The sequence below is a fragment of the Anomaloglossus baeobatrachus genome, chromosome 3 (assembly GCF_048569485.1).
Source record: "Anomaloglossus baeobatrachus isolate aAnoBae1 chromosome 3, aAnoBae1.hap1, whole genome shotgun sequence".
In the NCBI taxonomy this organism is placed as follows: Eukaryota; Metazoa; Chordata; class Amphibia; order Anura; family Aromobatidae; genus Anomaloglossus; species Anomaloglossus baeobatrachus.
This window is the reverse complement of record NC_134355.1, coordinates 17,128,775-17,149,627: the sequence shown is the minus strand read 5'-3', so window position 1 is coordinate 17,149,627 and position 20,853 is coordinate 17,128,775. Positions and strand designations below refer to the sequence as shown.

The 20,853-nt window shown below is 44.9% G+C and overlaps 1 protein-coding gene across 1 annotated transcript in view; it reads right to left on the bottom strand.

The window, feature by feature from the left end:
* Window positions 1-15,526, bottom strand: part of LOC142295898 (uncharacterized) — a 57,528-nt gene extending 42,002 nt beyond the window's left edge. The window contains 7 exon segments of the mRNA XM_075339016.1: window positions 4,284-4,478; window positions 4,647-5,768; window positions 10,057-10,114; window positions 10,904-11,010; window positions 12,282-12,405; window positions 12,493-12,660; window positions 15,351-15,526. Coding sequence (XP_075195131.1) covers window positions 4,284-4,478; window positions 4,647-5,768; window positions 10,057-10,114; window positions 10,904-11,010; window positions 12,282-12,405; window positions 12,493-12,660; window positions 15,351-15,458 — 1,882 coding nt within the window. The 5' untranslated portion in view covers window positions 15,459-15,526.
* Between the last annotated feature and the right edge of the window lie 5,327 nt (window positions 15,527-20,853).

The following is a 20,853-nucleotide window of genomic DNA, read 5'->3' as shown; positions in this document are numbered from 1 at the left end:
TATCAGACATGAGTAACATTGAAGATCTGACCGCTGGCACTTCCAGGTCCAGGCGATGTCAGCAGCGTGATCAGATCAGCTGATCATGCTGCTGACGTCACAGCTACACTGCAGAGGAGATGGTTGGGGGTAAGGGAAGTGTTCCAATGAAATCAAAGAAACAGGAGTGTTAATGGGAAGGAGGATAGTGTAAGAGGACGGTAACTGTCAGGCGACAGTATGGGGGGGTGTAAGGGGATAGTATAGGGGGATATGTGAGAGGACAGTATGGGGGAATGTGAAGAAACAGTATGAGAAGCAGTATGAGGGTACAGTTTGGGTGGGGAGTGCAAGGGGACAGTATGGGGGAATAGTGCGAGGGGACAGTATGGTGAAATAGTGTGAGGTGACAGCATGCAGGGAATAGTGTGAGGAGACAGTAAGGGGGAATGTGAAGGGACAGTATGGGGGGATAAAAATGTGAGGACAGTATGGGGGGAATAGAATGAGGAGACAGTATCTGGGGAGAGAAGTGTGAGGAAGAGTATGAGGCAAGAGAAGTGTGAGATGACAGTTTGAGAGGGAAAAAGTATGATTGAACAGTATCAGGGTAGAAAAGTGTAAGATAGTACAGTATAGACACTGGGTGGAGCAAGATAGGCATCAGTATAGAGAGGGAGTAGTGTGGGGGGACAGTACGGAAGGGATAGTTTTCAGAAGGAGTGTAGTGTGAGGTGGGGGAACACAGTGTGAGAGGACACTGTGAAGAGGGTAAAGAAAACAAAAGTGTGGAGGCAATGTACTATGGGACAACGTAGGTGTCATATTTAGTGCAGTGAGTGGAAGAATTATTCAGGGGTAAAACATACGGCAGATATTTTTTTATTCAGAAGCACAATAATGATATCATTATTTTTAAAGACACCATGTCGGGGTAGGCTGCAGAAGACTGGAGATAGAAGTCTGCAGAGACGAGCTGTGGATGTGGAAAGTCATCATGGTGTCTGGACAAGATGGAGAAGAAAATAAAGAGAACGACTCCAATTGTTTCTTTTTTTTTTGTCGTGTGGATGTGCAAGTGTTTTTGAATACAAACCATATAAATAGAAATTACTGATAACTTACAAGCGGTTCAACTTTGGGTATACCTAAATCTACACGTTCTTCATAACATAGAATTGTTTTTTAGGCTCAGTATTATTACATTGCTCATCAGAAATAAATGTGGAGGAAACCTTACCTGTCCTATTGGATCATTTACCCGTCCAGTAGGATTTTTTCTAAATTAGCATTACTATGTCTCTTACATACATACCATACACTAAATACATAATCTATATTGGGTTTATTTTCATCTGATGCCAATATCCACATATATAAATTGTATTTCGGATTGGTATATTTTCTGTAAAGTGTTTCACATTTCTGCAAAATTTAGCCTGGAACTTTGTGCCATCTTGTGGTTAGCTTCCACCATTACACAGAATCTGAATCTCCTTATAGCTCTACTTATATAAATATTTTAGTTTTGGAAGCCTTAAATCGAGTACTTATTTACAACTCTTCCTTATTTTTTCCTTGTCTTTCCATTTTTCTACATAATGGTGCGATATTTCTTTGTATTTCTGCATATCAGTGCAAGGTTCTACAAAAACACGTGCGCATTACCCGTTCCATCATGAGCGAGCGCTGTGATGATAAGCTTAAAAGCCAGCAACAAGACGTACCCTCTTGTTGGGACCCCATCTTTGAATGCCTCTGCCTGGGCTAAACACCTACAATTTAAAGGGCAGGTTAAAGCTATAGCTATAATTAAAACGATCTTAGCTGGTGGGCAGAATGCTCATTCAGAAGGGAGTATACTACAAATATCAAAAAACTGACCAGCACATCCAAGAAACTGACAAATATAAATAGGTGCAGTCAGTTAGCTGTCAGTTTCCTGTACTGTTGGTGTTTCTGGTGATGCATTTCTGTGCTGTTCTATTGGTGGTTCTGGTGATGTATTTCTGTACTTTTATTGGCTCTAATCCTGAACACATGTAGCAATCCATAATTTGTCAGATCATGTTGAAGGATGATACCGATGCCATGTCTTATGGGCGTGTGGACACTCTTTCACCAGAGGGAGTCAGTGTGTGTCTAGGTATTCAGGTGTGATGTGCAACACGTACTATTTTCTTCGGGTTGCTGTCCATCACTCTGCATCCAATTCCCAACGTAGACACAGTAGACAAACACGTGACACCACAGTACTCTTGTCAACCAAAACTTGAACAGTTTATTTTCCTTTTCACCTCAGGACAGACATGACCTTACTCCTGATGGTTCTGCGGTTACTGTTTCTTTGGGATGCTGTCACTCGACCTATCTCTGCTATCTTGGAACTACTCTGCAAGCTGCCGAGCAACTGTGCCTCTATTCCTCCACTCTTGTTCTCACCGCTGACCGCTTCTGGGCTCTGACAGCTATCTAGCCTGATAGCTCCCCTGAGACCATTCAGGTTAGCCATAGGCCTTGGACCTCTAGGAGGTTACCTTAGTGGTCCCTGATCGGTCCATACTCCATGCCGCTTCTTTAGTCTGTGAACTTTTCTGCATAACCGACTCTCCTCAGGCCCTTCTCTAACCAACCCCCTTGGCCACCTGCCACTCCTCCTCCTACCGTATCTAACATCTAATGCATCTTTTACCTGACTGCTAGGTGGCGCTGGTCGTTACTAGTCCCGGCTCTGCTACCAGGGGGATCTGCACTTCACTAGCAGCAGCAGTCATTTTATCACATACATTAAAAGCGTGCTTGATACCTAAAACACATTACCTTTACAACACAGACAATTAGCATAAAACAATGTGCGTGTGTGCGAGGGGGAACTACCAAACCTACAATGGGACATATTGCTATGTTACTAAATTATTTTGCTATCTGATACATTGATTACTACATTTGCATTTATGTTAGGAGCTTTGATTGAAAAATGGAAGCACTGTGACATTCCAAGTCCTACCAGTGTGTAATATGCTCACTGTCAAGATTTTCATTGCTTGTAAGTTGTAGCAATTATGACATGACATCATATGCAATTCCCATACTTACAATCAGTTGGAAACTAGTTTCTCATCCTGCTACTCTCAATGAAGCAAGGGCTGTTGCTTTTCACTGAATATTGAGAGGATTAGGAAGAGCAGCTTGTTAGTACGTGACTGTAAGAATTAAAATTGCATATGATTGGTCACATAACGACTACTCAAACCACTTAAAATGTGTATAGGAGGGGGCACCAGACTTTAATTTTTCTCCCCAGGTGAAGGAAAACCTAAATTTGACTATGCTCTACCCTCTTCACGACACATGGCGTGTGCCTCGCAGGTGTTGGTGGTTCCACGATCCACCCGCGCCTGTTAACCCCTTAGATTGCGCTGTCAAAATGTGACAGCGCAATGTAAATGCCTGCCGTGGTAAACGTGTTCTCACCTGCCGCCATCACAAGTCACGTGACGTGATCACGTGGAGCCAATGGTTGCCATGGTAGCACAGGGTTGTGTGATGACTCCTGTACGTATCATGGCTCACTTTCTCTTACAGACGGCAGAGGGCTCGCTGTTAGAGAAGAGCAGCATTTCAGCAGATCAGAGCTGTGCAGCTGTGATCTACAGAAATTAACAAGTGATCAGACTGCTGACCCTTATAGCCCTCTAGGGATACTAGTAAAATAAAACAAGTTTTAAAAAATTAAAAAAGAATAAAAAAACCCCTAAAAGTTCAAATCACCCCCCATTCGCCCCATTGAAAATATACACACATACACAGTTCTCTTCTCTTTCTGTTCTCCATACTTAGTGAGGCACACAAACACACAATGCAAAGATTGAGTCAACTTCTCCCCTTTTTATCTGATTTCAGGTGTGATTTTCATATTGCCCATACCTGTTACTTGCTAAAGGTGAATTTGAACAAGTATCACATGGTTGAAACAAAGTTATTTACCCATAATTTTGGCAAGGTGCCAACAATATTGTCCAGTCCATTTTTGGGGTTTTGTGTGAAATTATAACCAATTTCCTTTTTTTTAAGTATTGTTTCAATACATACAAAGGAAATCAACTTTAGTACAACAAAACGTGTAATTACAATAATAAAATACAATAAAAAGTTGCATTTGCTTGTAACACTTTTTATTTCCTTTTGTTTTGTAGCACTGTGCATTACTTCATCTTTGCAGTGTTATAGTGTGTGAAGGATTTCTCCCGTGTGAGTTATCTCATGTATAACAAGATCTGATCTGAGGTTAAAACATGCCCCACATACTTCACAGGAAAATTGCTTCTTCCCTGTGTGAATTCTCTGATGTTCCGTAAGATTTGATTTCTTGCCAAAACATTTCCCACATTCTGAACATGAAAATGGCTTCTCCCCTGTGTGAGATCTCTCATGGATAACAAGAATCGATTTTTGTACAAAACATTTCCCACATTCTGAACATGAATAGGGTTTCTCCCCTGTGTGAGTTCTCAGATGTGTAAGAAGAACTGATTTGTGGCCAAAACATTTTCTGCATTCTGAACATGAAAATGGTAGCTCTCCTGTGTGACTTTTCTCATGTATAACAAGAGTCGATCTTTGGCTAAAACACTTCCCACATACTGAACATGAAAATGGCTTCTCACCTGTGTGAATTTTTCGATGTTCCCTAAGAATTGAATTTTTGCCAAAACATTTCCCACATTCTGAACATGAAAATGGCTTTTCCCCTGTGTGAGTTCTTCGATGTTGCCTAAGGTTTGATTTGTTACCAAAGCATTTCCCACATTCTGAACATGAGAATGGCTTCTCTCCTGTGTGAGTTCTTTGATGTTCCTTAAGAACTGATTTCTTGTGAAAACATTTCCCACATTCTGAACATGAAAATAATTGCTCCCCTGTGTGAGATCTTTCATGTATAATAAGATTTGATCTTTGACCAAAACATTTCCCACATATTGAACATGAATATCGATTCTCCTCTCTGTGAGTTTTTTGATGTTGCATAAGATTTGATTTCTTACCAAAACATTTCCCACATTGTGAACATGAAAATGGCTTCTCCCCTGTGTGAATTCTTTGATGTCCCCTAAGAATTGATTTCTTACCAAAACATTTCCCACATTGTGAACATGAAAATGGCTTCTCCCCTGTGTGAGTTCTTTGATGGTCCCTAAGAATTGATTTTTTGACAAAACATTTCCCGCATTCTGAACACGAAAATGACTTCTCCCCTGTGTGAGTTTTTAGATGACCCATAAGATTTGATTTGTGACTAAAACATTTTCCACATTCAGGACAAGAAAATGGCTTCTCCCCTGTGTGCGTTTTTAGATGACCCACAAGATTTGATTTCTGACTAAAACATTTTCCACATTCAGGACATGAAAATGGCTTTTCTCCTGTGTGAGTCCTCTGATGTTTAACAAAAACTGACCTATAAGAGAAACACCTCCCACATTCAGAACATGAAAATGGCTTTTCTTCTTTGGCAATTCTTTTTTGAATAGAAAGATCAGATTTCTGGTAAAAATGTTTCCCAGATAAATGAGTTTTCCCCTGCTTCTGTCTAGGCATTTGTTTGCCAATCGGTGATTCATTAGTTGAAGGTATCTTCTGATCAGCGACATCAGTTGGCAGATTGCTGCTATGAACGACTACATATATATTAGGACTTATGGAATTAGTTTGTGTGGTATTGTTATCTTCTACTTTGTGATTTGGAGAACAAAAATGATGTCCATCAGAGGCTCTCATAATATCTTCACCTGAAAAAAGAAACACTACTTGGCCATCCATTATAAAATACAATTCATACATATAAATCTTTCCTTCAGTGCTAAATCACCCTATATCTTCTCGCTAATCTCTGTCTGTCTATCCCTTCACTCTTGTTCACTGTTCTACCAAGACTGTGTCATGATCCAGGCCGGTATTTGCTGCTGTTTCCTCATTTCCGGACTGGTCATGTCAAGGGCTAAATAGGATAACTGAAGTGAGCACTAATATATATTCTGAGTGCAAGCCAAAAAAATACATACTCTATAAGGATAAGGCTGCACATCAAAGTTAGATAATAGTATAATGCTATACGCAAACCAAAAAACATTGAAGCATACAATGAAAAATGCCACTTGCTAGCTTGGAAGTGTGAATAATGAATTGCATACCTGCCATGAATATTAGAAAAAAGGAGATATTTAGCAATCGCATTGATCAATGTAACTGAGCCCTAAAACCTCGTCAAGGTATATCTCTATATTGGGGTCCCTAGCTCTATGACCCTAACTGTGTGTCATCTCATTGCAATTAAAAACTGCTGTGTGTGGAGAGGAGAGGGGTAACCAAGGACTTTCTTATATAGGAGATGGAAAAAAAACATGTCCGAAGGAACATGTATGCTTCAATGTTTTTCGGTATGCTTATAGCATTATACTATTATCTAACTTTGATGTCAAGGGCTAAGCCTCCTTGCCTCATTCTGGTTCCTTGCACGCTATATCCTGGCGCTGCACCTCCGGTTCAGCGCCAGTGATAGTCTATGTATTGTAGCACCCTCACGAAGAAGCCCTAGGCGAAACGGCCGTCAGGGTAATTATCCCTCCATCCACTCTCCGTTGGTATTCGGCAGTCTGGTATCAGTATTCTCCCTGACTGCATGTGGATCCGGTATCTTGTTTTCCTCTTATATTTTTTGTGACTGGCATTTTTCCCTCTATATTCAAACAAGCATTTGTATATTTCTTCTAAGACAAATAGCTACATATTGTTGTATTGGAATTTTACTGCCCTCTTGTGTATATCTCCCTTATAGGCATTATTTTTCTTATATGGGCAAGTAAATTTATGAATTCCATCCTTATATAAATGCTTTTGTCTGGAAAAGCCATATTGGCAATATATATATATTTTTTATCTGCTTGTTGATACTATATTTTTTATGGGAAAGTGCTAGCACTATTTACTATTTTTGAGGTTTACAAACCACTGTTTGGTTCTCATATCCCTTTTCTTGAAATTGCACAAAAAAATATATCCCATTGCGGATGTGCAAAAATTCTCTCTTAGGGGTTTTGTTTTCCTGCTTTTAGCATGTTATATGTATTGAGAAATTACAAATTTTAGTGAATATTTTGTGGTTTACTGTGATACACACATATGTGAATTCAAGTGGTTCTTGGAGGGATTGGTTTGTGGCAAAAAATCCCCCTTTTTTCCTATATCTCTCTTATAAAATGTATTTTTAAAAAGATATTTTCAATAAAATAAATCCTTTTTTTAAAAAATTTGTTTCGCTATATACTCTGGTTTTTTCATTGGTATCCTGTATTGTAGCATGTGTAGCTGGCTCGTGTGAGAAACCTAATCTCTCCCATCTAACCTGTGTGTCCGTCCGTTCCATTGAACTGCCCCAGGTCATCTCTTGGTGTCACAGAATGTAAGAGCAACATCCTTCATGAACTCAACATCCTACTGCTTACCCAAGACTTTTTGGACTTGACCAGATGTCTACAATGTGCTACCCCAGACAGATTAGTTCCCAACATACAAAGTGTTAAGGCTACTTTACACGCTGCGATATCGGTCCCGATATCGCTAGCGTGGGTACCCGCCCCCATCTGTTGTGCGACACGGGGAAATCGCTGCCCGTGCCGCACAACATCGCGCAGACCCGTCACACATACTTACCTGCCCGGCGACGTCGCTGTGACCGGCAAACCGCCTCCTTTCTAAGGGGGCGGTCAGTGCGGCGTCACAGCGACGTCACTGAGCGGCCGCCCAATAGAAGCGGAGGGGCGGAGATGAGTGGCCAGAACATCCCGCCCACCTCCTTCCTTCCTCATAGCGGCCGGGAGGCAGGTAAGGAGAGCTTCCTTGTTCCTGCGGTGTCACACATAGCGATGTGTGCTGCCGCAGGAGCGACGAACTACATCGTTACTGCTGCAGTAACGATAATCAAGAATGGACCCCCGTGTCACCGATGAGCGATTTTGAACATTACAACGATGCAAAATCGCTCATCGGTGTCACACGCAGCAACATCGCTAATGCGGCCGGATGTGCGTCACAAATTCCGTGACCCCAACGAGTCCGCATTAGCGATGTCGCAGCGTGTAAAGCCCCCTTTACCGTGCCTTAAGACCACATCTTTTTTTGGCAGGCCTGTAACATTCCCATATCTAACTTTTCATCTCTTACACCCCTCTACACCTAATAAACTTTCTATCCAACAGATTCCCTCACACCCTTTATCTGTACATGCATTGGGACTGTACAGGTTGGGTGACTGACTCATACAGCTTATATGCATTTCTTTATCATGCTTTGGCCATTGTACACACATCCACTTTTACCTCTTGGATCACCCCTTCTCCTCATAAATCATAAACTCTTGCTAGCAGAATCCTCATGCCTATTGTTTAATTAGTTGGTTACTTTGTTCAGGTCAATTTTCGACAGGCTAATAATTGGTAACTGATACTTCTAACAAGTTCTCTTTTCCAATTATTATCCCAGTAACTCGGCTCTGTTGCCATGTTGTTGTTTAAATGTCAAAATAGACCAGTAAACAATCTGTAGCGCCAATGTCCCTGGACTGTTCGCCCTCCCCCCTGCAAAGACGCCCACTGACTCACCGCTATGACCAGCCCGCAGCACACTGCATGGCTTCTCTGCGGTCCTCCACATGGCTGTTCTCTGTTTACCTCTCCTGTGACCTGTGCACGCCCCACAGACCCTCCGGGAGTGCCCCACAGACCCTCCGGGAGTGCCCCACAGACCCTCCGGGAGTGCTCCTAGGGAGTGCGTGTGCACTGCTGCCCTTCTCTTAAAGGGCCAGCATGTAATTTCCAGGAAGTGTCCTGAAATTTGACATTTAACTGCCTGAATCATCTCATCTAAATGGGCCTATTTCCTATAATGTATGATTTTGTGCTGTGGAATATGTTACTGCTATGACGTCAGTAAGTGAGGCCTATGATAGGTAGCTAGTTTTACTTCCAGAAAGACTAAAGGCCGCTGTACACGCAGCGACATCGCTAAAGCGATGTCGTTGGGGTCACAGAATTCGTGACGCACATCCGTCCGCGTTAGCGATGTCGTTGCGTGTGACACCTACGTGCGTTCAAAAAAGGTCGCAAAATCGTGCAAAATCGCTAATCGTTAACATGCTCCCCTATTCCCAAATATCGTTGCTGTTGCAGGTTGTTCGTCGTTCCTGCAGCAGCACACATCGCTATGTATGACACCGCAGGAACGAGTAACCTCACCTTACCTGCTTCCACCGGCAATGAGGAAGGAAGGAGGTGGGCGGGATGTTTGTCCCGCTCATGTCCGCCCCTCTGCTTCGATTGGGTGTCCGCTTAGTGACGTCGCTGTGATGCCGAACGAACTGCCCCCTTAGAAAGGAGGTGGTTCGCAAGTCACAGCGACGTCACTAGGCAGGTAAGTAGTGTGACGGGTCCGAGCGTTTTTGTGCGCCACGGGCAGCGATGTGCCCGTGACGCACAAACGATGGGGGCGGGTACGCTCGCTAGCGATCTTGCTAGCGAGATCGCAGCGTGTAAAGCGGCCTTAACAATGTATTTTGGATCTGGTTTATTGTACCTGGCAGATCACTTTTAGCAGATTGACCTCTCTATGGTGTACTTTTTTTGCACAAAATTGTGTACAATATATTTCGAGCAATAAGTTTTAGAATGAAGGAAGATTTTCATATTTTCAATGTTTATTTAACTAGATATATTCAATTAGAAGCATTAACTGAATTTTTATATTCTTCTGAGGTCATGCCCTAGAAGAAGCTGAGATGGCGAAACGCTGAATTTTGATTGACCCAGTACAATTTTAATGCACAGTTGTGACTCTCAGAGTTTTCTGATCATGAAAAGATGGTTTATCCTAACATCTACAGTCTGGATTCTACTACATATCTGTATTCTCACCGAGTTCTCAGCATGAAGACAACCTATAGAAACATACTGTGCACCCTTCATGATTACTATAATTACTATCACTGATCCCATACATAAGGAAATGTTAAGTAAAGCCTCCTACCTGTCACAGACACTGATGTGAGATTTTCAAGTCCACTCATCGTTCCATCTGAACTTCCCTGCAAGAATTGCACAGTAAAGACATGAAGGAAAATGGAATGCCAGATTACGTATTTCACCAGTTAACTGAAAATGTTCCTCTGATTCCTCTGCATGAAATTTTCTTGGTCTATCATCTGGATGTTTCAGCATTATATCACTGCTTTTACAGTACAGAAGCCTTATAACATGAATGGAGAATAAATCTTCTTTCCTCCAACTAGAGACGCCGTTGCTCTTGTCCTATGTAATGACCCTTAGGCCTAGCACACACAGCGAGTAATAAGGAGCGAGTGGAGTGCGATAAAAAAAAAAAAAACGCATTCCACTCAGACCAATATTACTCTATAGGGCAGCTCCCATGAGCGATTATTTTCTCAGCTCTAATCGGACCAAGAAAACAGTCGCAGCATGCTGCGAGGGCAATGCGAGCTTGTTTCACTCGCACCCATTCAAGTCTATGGGGCGAGAGAAACATCGCAATGCTCTCGGGTTACACAAGTGTAAACAAATCCCTCCCTTCCCTCCGCAACTGTGGTCTGATCGCACAATCGGACCACAGTCGCATGACACTCAGCTCCCGCTGTACTGCCAGTGTGAGCCGAGTGTCATGCGAGGACTCGCACAAATCCCCATGTGGCCCCGGCCTTACAGTGAAAAGCTGATCGCTGTATTATCGTACAATTTTATCACGCCGCCACTGCTGACTACAGCTGATATCAAAGAAAACACACAGTACCCGGCACAACGGCCAGGAAGTAGTTGAAATTTCATTACATCAATCTGTAGAGGATTTGTAGAAATCTCACCTCATCCACCTGATGATCCCGGGGGACATCTTCCTCCTTTTCTGGCCGATCCTGGGAATATAGAGGACGGGGACATCTCTTCGGTGGATTTCTCTGATTGGATCCATCTGTAGAAAATAACGGCAGTGATCAATACATTGTCTGTGTGCCGCCCCGGCGTCAGCAGCCGGGCTGCTCGGATCCGGACCCGCGGTGGCTCGAGGGGCGTCTGGACACGGGGGGGGGGGGGGGGTCGTGCGGCCACTCCAATTAAAAGGGGAGTGTATTTACAGGGGATGATGTAGTTAAAGTCCGTGACGCCACCCGTGGTGTGTGATAAGGTGGAGTACCACCGCTGCCGTTGGAAAGTACCCGGGGTGATGACAGGGGCAGCCAGGTGTTAGGACCCTCCACGGGTAGGGGGGATGTCCCGAGACTCGGTGATGGCGTTGGGGGGTGCCGTGAGGAGCGCTGGGGCCACGTTTGTACTCACTCAGTCCATAAAGCGGACTCCGCTAAACCAAAGTTCTGGATACCGCTGCCGCTAAGGGGAACTAGTTCGGGTCCCGTTCCCGTTGGTGTTGCCTGGTGATCTGTGACCTGCCTCCTGGCACTAAGTTACTTCTCTGTTGGTCCCGGTAATGTGGAACTAGTCGGATCCCGCTCCCCAGTATGGCTAACTGTGGGAGCTTGCTCTCAGGGTTCACACTTGGGATTTTTACTGGACCGTTTTGGTGGAAAGTCCTATCCCCCTCGTTGCGCTAGTACCCCGATTTTGGAGTGGGTGGAGAACGGATCTTGAAGGCTTCGTTCTCGTCGGGTCAATTATCAGGTTGCCTGAAGCTACTCCCTGACCTAGAGTCCACGTATCCCGTCGTGCCCTGGTCCCAGCCCGGTGATGGTGCAAGGTCGCCGGCGGTCCTCCTCGACAATACCGTGCCCCTTGTCACGATCCCCTGCAACCGGGGGTCCAGCTCCTACTAGGCCCAGACCACCGTCTGTCACCTAGTACTTCCAAGGAGCCTGGCTCCTGACCTCCTCTGTTTCTGAGAGCTACTTCTGTTCTGCCTCCTGTTCTGCTCCTGACACTACTGACCCCCCCTTAACTAACCCCCCAAGTGGGTGGCCCTATTCCACTCAGGCCGTCCACTGGTGTGTCTGGTGGATGTGGTGCAGAGTGTACCTAGGACTTTGATTGACTGCTGTTGGCAACACCATTAGTCGGGGACCCACAAGCAAGGAGGAGGTGGATATTGCACAGAAAGGCAGATTGCACATTAGCCTGTGACGACCTGATAGGCCAGGGCGTCGCATCTGTGTGTGATGAGCAGATGATGGGGAATCTAGACGACTCTCAGACCTGTCCGCTCCTATACAGCCCAGGACGCTCTCCTCTTACCCGGGGATGTGATGGACGGGGGATCCTCCATCATGACCTCCTTGTACAGATCCTTGTGTCCTTCTAGATACTCCCACTCCTCCATGGAGAAATAGACGGTGACGTCCTGACATCTTATAGGGACCTGACACACACAATGAGCCGTCATTAGCAGACCCCTCCCCCGGCAGCGGTATTGTATAAATGTCCCAGCATTCCCGGCAGCGCTCACCTCTCCGCTCAGCAGCTCAGTGATCCTGTGGGTCAGTTCTAGGATCTTCTGCTCATGTATCAGTGAATGAGGTGGAGGCTCGGTGATGGCACTCGGGGTCCTGCTCTGCCCTCCTGACATACGGAGGGTCACACACTCCCCAGATGACGTCTTCACTACTTTGTGATCCTGTGTATGGTGAGAGGCTGATTACTACATAGATTTTAGGGTTTTATGAAAATATTTAGACTCTCCAGCGCTCACCCATCCTTGTCCCATCTTCTTATTACCACAGCATGGACCACTTCATGCTGAGCCGGGACTTAGAGCGGCTTTGCACGTTGCGACATTGCACGTCCGATGTCGATGGGGTCAAATCGAAAGTGACGCACATCCGGCGTCGCAGTCGATATCGCAACGTGTAAAACCTTTTTGATACGATGAACGAGCGCAAAAGCGTCGTTATCGTATCATCGCTGCAGCCTCCGACATTTCCATAATGCCGATGGTGCGACAGGTACGATGTTGTTCCTCGCTCCTGCGGCAGCATACATCGCTGTGTGTGAAACCGCAGGAGCGAGGAACATCACCTTACCTGCCTCCCGGCTGCAATGAGAAGGACGGAGGTGGGCGGGATGTTTACATCCTGCTCATCTCCGCCCCTCCACTTCAATTGGCCGCCTGCCGTGTGACGTCGCTGTGATGCCGCACGACCCGCCCCCCTAAGGAAGGAGGCGGGTCGCCGGCCAGAGGGACGTCGCACGGCAGGTATGTGCGTGTGAAGCTGCCGTAGCGATAATAATCGCTACGGCAGCTTTCACTAGATCTCGCACGTGCGACGGGGGCGGGACTATCGCGGCAGCATCGGTAACACATTGTTACCGATGTCGCAACGTGCAAAGCCCGCCTTACGGTTCTGTGCAAGCATGCATAAATATGGATGAGTGAACCCGAACGGTAAAGTTTAGTGTTCATTATGAACACTGCGTGTCTGGGGCTCAAACTCGAACAATGACTTTTCAAATAAAAGTCTGTGTCCGAGTTCAGAGTTGGGATGGTTTTCGTATGCTAATAAAGTTTGTTGAAAGCATGCAGCACAGCCAATCAATAAGCTTTATTGCATGGGGAAGATATCTGTACGCTGTGAACAATAAAAAAAATAAATGTTTTACATAGGTTCCCACCTATTTTTGATAACAAGCACAAGTAAAGCAGACAACTGCAGGCTGCAACCCTAAGCTGTCTGCCTTACCTTAGCTGGTTATCAAAAATAGAGGGGATCCCAAGGCATTTTTTTTTTTAATTATTTATTAAAATAATTTTAAAAAACTGTGTGAGGTCACCTCTATTTTTGATAACCTGCCAAGGTAATGCAGACAGTTGTGTGCTGGTATTACCAGGCTGGGAAGTTCCATGGCTAGTGGTCCTTTCCCAGCCTAAAAATAGCAGAACGAAACCGCCCTAGAAGTGGCACATCCATTAGATGCGCCAATACTGGTGCTTTGACCGTCTCCTACCGATTGCCCTAGTGCAGTGGCAATTGGGGTAAAAGTTTTGAGGTTGATGTCGTCAGCAATTTATTAATTTAAAATAAATCCTAGAAATATTGACGTAATACAAAAGGTGTAATGTCCCACGACGCTCATCGATTTCTATGGAGCTTCTGTCTGAGAATGTTCTCCAAACAAAGCCCCATAGGTCACTGCCTGGCTTGGGTTCCCCTCTTTTTTTCGATAACCAGCCAAGATAAAGCGGACAGCTGATGGTTGCAGACCCCAGCTGTTTACTTTACCTGCTCTGGTTATCAAAAATAGGCAGGAGACCACGCCATTTTTTATTTATTCTCTATTTACATTTGTTTGCAAGTCAGTTGCCCAAATTTTGCAGTCCCCTAACCTTTACTACGGCCATTTTACAGCCATATTACAGCACAGAAATTTGGGTCTCTATTGACCAATATGCGGTTCCGGGTCCCAAATTTCACTTTCATCTAACGTCTGGCCGAACCTGGCGATCTCAAACCTCCACGGTCCGCTCATTCCTATGTTTAAGGTCATGATATCACGACATGCAACGTGACCTTACATGCACAGGTCTCATTAGAGCTGAAAAACACGACCTGGCATTAAGAGCCCAGGGATTCAGCGCAAGTGGCGGTGAAAAGAAGATACGCGGACTGGATGGGTGACAGCGAGGAGCGGAGGAGCCAAAGAGGTGGACGATGAGGTATTAAAATTTTTTGTTTCTTTTTACCTACTGATGCCAAATTACAGCTTGGCAAAATGGTGGATTAAAAAAGAAATCTGTATTTATGCAGATTTTTGTAATATTTGAGTGTTAGCTCATTTCTATACGGGACTCATGGCGGCGCTCCTCAGCTTCTCTTCTGTGGGCCATCATGTTTCCATACAGTCTGAAGGAGCTTCATCAGAGAAAAACAACAAGCCCCATTCAGCTGGTTTACAAAAGTTTAGAAATTTATGAGATGCTGATATCTAAGGGGAAAACTTTTACCCTTGCGGAGACCTGACAAACTAGTCTGGCTGGTCTCCACAAGGAGAAAAGTTTTCCCCTTAGATCCCACTATAGCTTCTCATAAGCCAGATCAGATCTCATACTTTGCACTGACGAGGGGCAATCACCCCGAAACACCATGTCTGCAAATTCTGATCTACTATAAATCCTAAGTCATATGAAAAGGCTTGTTAAAGGGACACTTTTGACTTTTAAGATTGCTACTTCCAATAGGTGGCGCTAGAGTTCATCTCCCCCCTCCCTGGAAAGGCAATGATAATGATACTTTAGTAACAATAGAAACCTCTGACGCAAACTTTGTGAAAACTAAAATTTGAATAAGTCTCATGATGTGAAGCTCTCACCTCTCCAGTGATCCAGTAGATTATCTCCAGGGTGAGGTCTAATATCCGAGCCGCCATGTGCTCTCTGTCCTGCTCCATCCTTGGGAGGCCGCTGATGAAAAGGACCATCGTCTAGTAAAGAGTCCTGTACATAAGGATCCCGAGAAAACAAGGAGGCACAATCTCATATAGGACCTGCGGTGATGTCACAGTCATGTGATCAGTTCCATATACGTTAGTGACTGCAGGACCTGTGATGATGTCACAGTCATGTGATCACTTTCACACGGGACAGATGTGATAGATAGTAGCGACTGAGGAAGTACAGCCCTTCCCACTGGTCACATGACAGGAAGTACTGCTCCACAGCATTGCTCCTCCTCCTCATGTGACTGATCACATGACCATGACCTCACCACAGGTCCTGTGTTGCCAACCGTCCAGAAATTCCAGGACAGTCCGTGAAAATAGGGCACTTTTTTGTCTCGTCCGTAAAAAAAATGAAGGCATCAGTGATATGAGAACTATGGGTTGTAGACTCAGATCACTTATAATCATAATTAATGATTTATTAGGGTTTTCCAATGTGTTCGTAAAAAAAATATTTTCTGTCCGTGATTTCTTAATAAGGTGTCCAGAAAAAATAACAAGCCAAGTTGACAATGCTGCACAGGACCGTAGGTCGATACAACCATCTTTTTTCATGATATTTCCCCAGACTTAAAGGGAAGGTGTCGCCTTTTTTATTTTTGTATTAATAATAGTGATTATGAAATCAAGTATTTTTAATACAAAATTAAACTCACTGTTTATTTAGTTTTTATTTAATTCTAGTTTTACTGGAGCACTGGGCGCTGCCATCTTGGATTTACTGTGTGTAACGACAATTACTCACTTCCTTTATGAATATTTCCCAGAGGGGCATTGCAGCTATAAGTCCCCTTACTGGCAGCCAGACTGGCTTGTAAAGTCTCCTTAAGAAGAATAGTGTTCCCCTGTGGTCCCCAAATAGCTTCTCATGAGCCAGATCAGACACCCCCATACTTTGCACTGACGAGGGGCAAGCACCCCGAAACACCGTGTCTGCAAATTGGGATTCTGATCTGGCATATATCCTAAGTCATACTCAAAGGATTGTTAAAAATCCACTTTTGACTTTTAGGATCGCTACTTCCAATAGGTGGCGCCATGCGCTAGAGTTTGTCTCCTTTCCTGGAGAGCCAATTTGAAGATGACCTCCTTTATGGCAGCCCCTGTGCATTCACTCTGATGGTCGGACTCCGACTTATGTGATATCAACGCTAAGTACAAGTATTACTGAGGTGTAAAGGAAATGATAAAGAGTTTTCTAAATATTTTAATCCCTTCACGACCTTTGACGTCAGGTTACATCATGGTCACAAAGGGGTTCACGACCTATGATGTAAATTTAAGTCATGGCGATCGCGCGGGAAGAGGAAACTGAAAGAACAGAAAAAAAATAATAATATACCAATAAATATTTACATTTATGTAAAGACAAAAAATATAACCCAAAAAGTACACGTATTTGATGTCTCCATGTCTGTAACAATCCAATCTATAAAACAGTCACACTTGTTATCTCCTTCAGTGAACACCATAAAAAATACACAAGAAATGTAGTAAAAAAAACAATGTCTTTTCATCATACAGGTGATAAAAAGTGGAATAAAACGCGATAAAATAGTCATAAATAAAAATGTTACTGCTGAAAATCTCATCTTGTCCTTCAAAAAAAAAACAAGCCGCCATACAGCTCCGTCAGTGAAAAAAATAACAAAGCTAAAGCTCTCAGAATACTCAGAACTATTAATGGTGTAAGAGCAGCAAAACATAAAAAAACTATATAAATGTGGCATCGCTGTAATCTTAGTGACCTGCAAAATAAAATTGCCTTACCACATTTATGACACGGTGAACGGAGTAAACAAAAAAAAAAATCTTGAATTGCTGTTTCTCCTTGATATTGCCTCACAAATAGAATAGAAAATGCTATAAAAAAAATAATACTCAAAATTATATCAATAGAAACTCCAACTCATCCTGCAAAAAAACAAGTCGTCACATGACTCTGTCGAAAAATAATCTGCAGAAAAATAAAAAAAAACTATAGCCTTCAAAATTTAGTGATGCAAACAGCCTTAATTTTGTAAAAAAAAACGTTTTTGGTTGTTTTTTTTTTAGATTCTCATTTGGATGTCCTGCCATACTGCCGTTGTATATGTCAGTCAGTGTAGGAGTAGCTGGGGTTTATCGCTCTGCTGTGTTTGCTCTTCATTCTGCACCTATATTCTGTTTGTAGGTAGTAGGTGGCATACTATTTAGCAGAACTTTCATTGCCTTTTCACTTTGTTTTACGTGGTTTGTGCTACTCACGCTGGGATTTCTACCTATCTCTTTACACCTTCCTGTCTGTAGGTAAATTGCACTCTACTCTGCCCTCCGCTTCCTTAGGAGGTATGCAAAGCACTCAGCGACTATTCAGGTAGCAAAAGTCCAAGTTCCATTGTTTAGTCAAGGGTTAGAACTAAAGTAACCTACGCCGAGTCAAATTACGATAAAGGTTATTGTGGTGCCCCTGAGGCTTCAGTCGCCACAGAGGTACTGCACCTCATTCAGAGATGTGGTATTTTATCCTGGGTAAGGAGGAGGTCATCACCGGTTCACACAAAAGCACAACACCCAGGCTCAGAAACACCTGATCAGACATGGCAAGGTCGTAATTGTACCCGAAGCCAGGCTGGGGGGGTGGAGTCTTAGGAGTGGGAACACAGTAGTACAAGTGGGAACACAGAGTGGAATGTGGAGAGAGAAAGAGAAGGAGAGGAGCAAAGACCCATGGCCTGGAGCTGGTACCACTCGACCTGGGTACAGACAGAAAGGGTTCTAGAGACAATGGGAGCATCATAACCTCTTGCGGTCTTGTTCCACATATACTCTACGGGTGGAAGGACTAGGTCGCAACACGGGGACTTGTCTCTAGGCTAGAGGAGAAGAACCTACGTACTAACTAGTAAAACCAGCGGCTGAGGTGACTTCAAGCACCGCAGCCACATCCACACACAAATTGGGAAGGTGACCCAAAAGGACCAAGGGATAGAGCTTCATGCCACCCAACAGGGTCCACGGGCACTGGCACAGGGTTCAGTGAGCGAGGGCACAAGGCAGGAGGCCGAAGCAAGTGCAGGAAGTCAACAAGAGAAGGTACACTTAAGAAAGGTGCACCGGACTCTACCTCCAAACTACCCGGGAATGGCTGGAGCCCATCACAGTAAAGCCTCGCCACTCCAAAGTCGGTCACTGGCATATCGTGTTACTTTGGAACCTGCTACAGTGAGTAAAAACCTTGAGACCGCATCCCTGTGTCGCTCTGTTATTCGCCTAGATCCGCCATCATAGACTATTACCACCCCCATGCGCCCTGGGGCCCAGCTCTACCTGTGGAGAGCTGCACCATCTAAGCTGCGTCACCATCTGCCCCAGGTAGCCCCATCCCGCAGCGGCGGTACCTAGCTTGCCGCATACCACAGGTGGCGTCACGAATAAACGGTCATTATGACCTCCCTATTCCCTAAACAACACCGCCGGGGTCACGGAGCCGGGCCACGCCACCGTAGCGCCCCAGGAGCAGAACCGCTGCCCGGTAACAAGTCACCCCAGGCCCCGGGAAGGGCGTGTCATTGTCAAGAACTCTTGGGTGTTAGGACATCTTTCGAAGAATGGAGGCATTGGTTGTAGGGGGCTATGCATAGAGTAGCAGTTTTACTGATCACAAAAACTTTCCTACTCTACTGGGAAGACTTTCTACAAGAGTCTGAAGGTTTTTTTTTCTTATTTATGTATAAAAATATTAATAAAAGTCAAACCCTGATGTTGAGAAGAGGCCGGGCTCACAATCTCCATTCTAGTTAATCTTAAAGGTCTTGGATGGGGCTCAGGTCCGGGCTCTGTGCGGCGTCATGTTCTCCCTTCCATATCTGTATAGACCTTGTGCACTGAACACAGTCATGGTGAGCAGATGAGGGTCTTCCGCAAACTATTCCCACAAAGCTGAAGATACAATTGTCCAATATCTCTTATATACTGGAGCATTAAGATTTCACTTCACTGGGACTAAGAGGCCAAGGCCCAACAGCTCATTACAAGTCCATAACATCCTCCTCCTCCACCATCTGTAAAGCGGGCACAATGCTGTCAGGGGTAACGTCCTCCATTCACCAAACCCAGACTCCTCCATCAGACGCAGATAGAGAAGTGTGATCCTTCACTGCACAGAACACGTCTCCTCCAGAGTCCAGTGGTGGCAGCTTTACACGGCTCTATCTGTCGCTCGGCATTGTGCTTGGTGATGTATGGCTCGGCATTGTGCTTGGTGATGTATGGCTCGGCATTGTGCTTGGTGATGTACGGCTCGGCATTGTGCTTGGTGATGTACGGCTCGGCATTGTGCTTGGTGATGTATGGCTCGGCATTGTGCTTGGTGATGTACGGCTCGGCATTGTGCTTGGTGATGTACGGCTCGGCATTGTGCTTGGTGATGTACGGCTCGGCATTGTGCTTGGTGATGTACGGCTCAGCATTGTGCTTGGTGATGTACGGCTCAGCATTGTGCTTGGTGATGTGCGGCTCGGCATTGTGCTTGGTGATGTATGGCTCGGCATTGTGCTTGGTGATGTATGGCTCGGTATTGTGCTTGGTGATGTACGGCTCGGCATTGTGCTTGGTGATGTATGGCTCGGCATTGTGCTTGGTGATGTACGGCTCGGCATTGTGCTTGGTGATGTATGGCTCGGTATTGTGCTTGGTGATGTACGGCTCGGCATTGTGCTTTGTGATGTACGGCTCAGCATTGTGCTTGGTGATGTATGGATGGGGCATTGTGCTTGGTGATGTACGGCTCGGCATTGTGCTTGGTGATGTACGGCTCGGCATTGTGCTTGGTGATGTACGGCTCGGCATTGTGCTTGGTGATGTACGGCTCGGCATTGTGCTTGGTGATGTATGGCTCGGCATTGTGCTTGGTGATGTACGGCTCGGCATTGTGCTTGTTGATGTATGGCTCGGCATTGTGCTTGGTGATGTACAGCTCAGCATTGTGCTTGGTGATGTAGCTCAGCATTGTGCTTGGTGATGTACGGCTCGGCATTGTGCTTGGTGATGTACGGCTCGGCATTGTGCTTGGTGATGTACGGCTCGGCATTGTGCTTGGTGATGTACGGCTCGGCATTGTGCTTGGTGATCTACGGCTCAGCATTGTGCTTGGTGATGTATGACTCAGCATTGTGCTTGGTGATGTATGGATGGGGCATTGTGCTTGGTGATGTACGGCTCGGCATTGTGCTTGGTGATGTACGGCTCGGCATTGTGCTTGGTGATGTACGGCTCGGCATTGTGCTTGGTGATGTAAGGCTCGGCATTGTGCTTGGTGATGTACGGCTCAGCATTGTGCTTGGTGATGTACGGCTCAGCATTGTGCTTGGTGATGTGCGGCTCGGCATTGTGC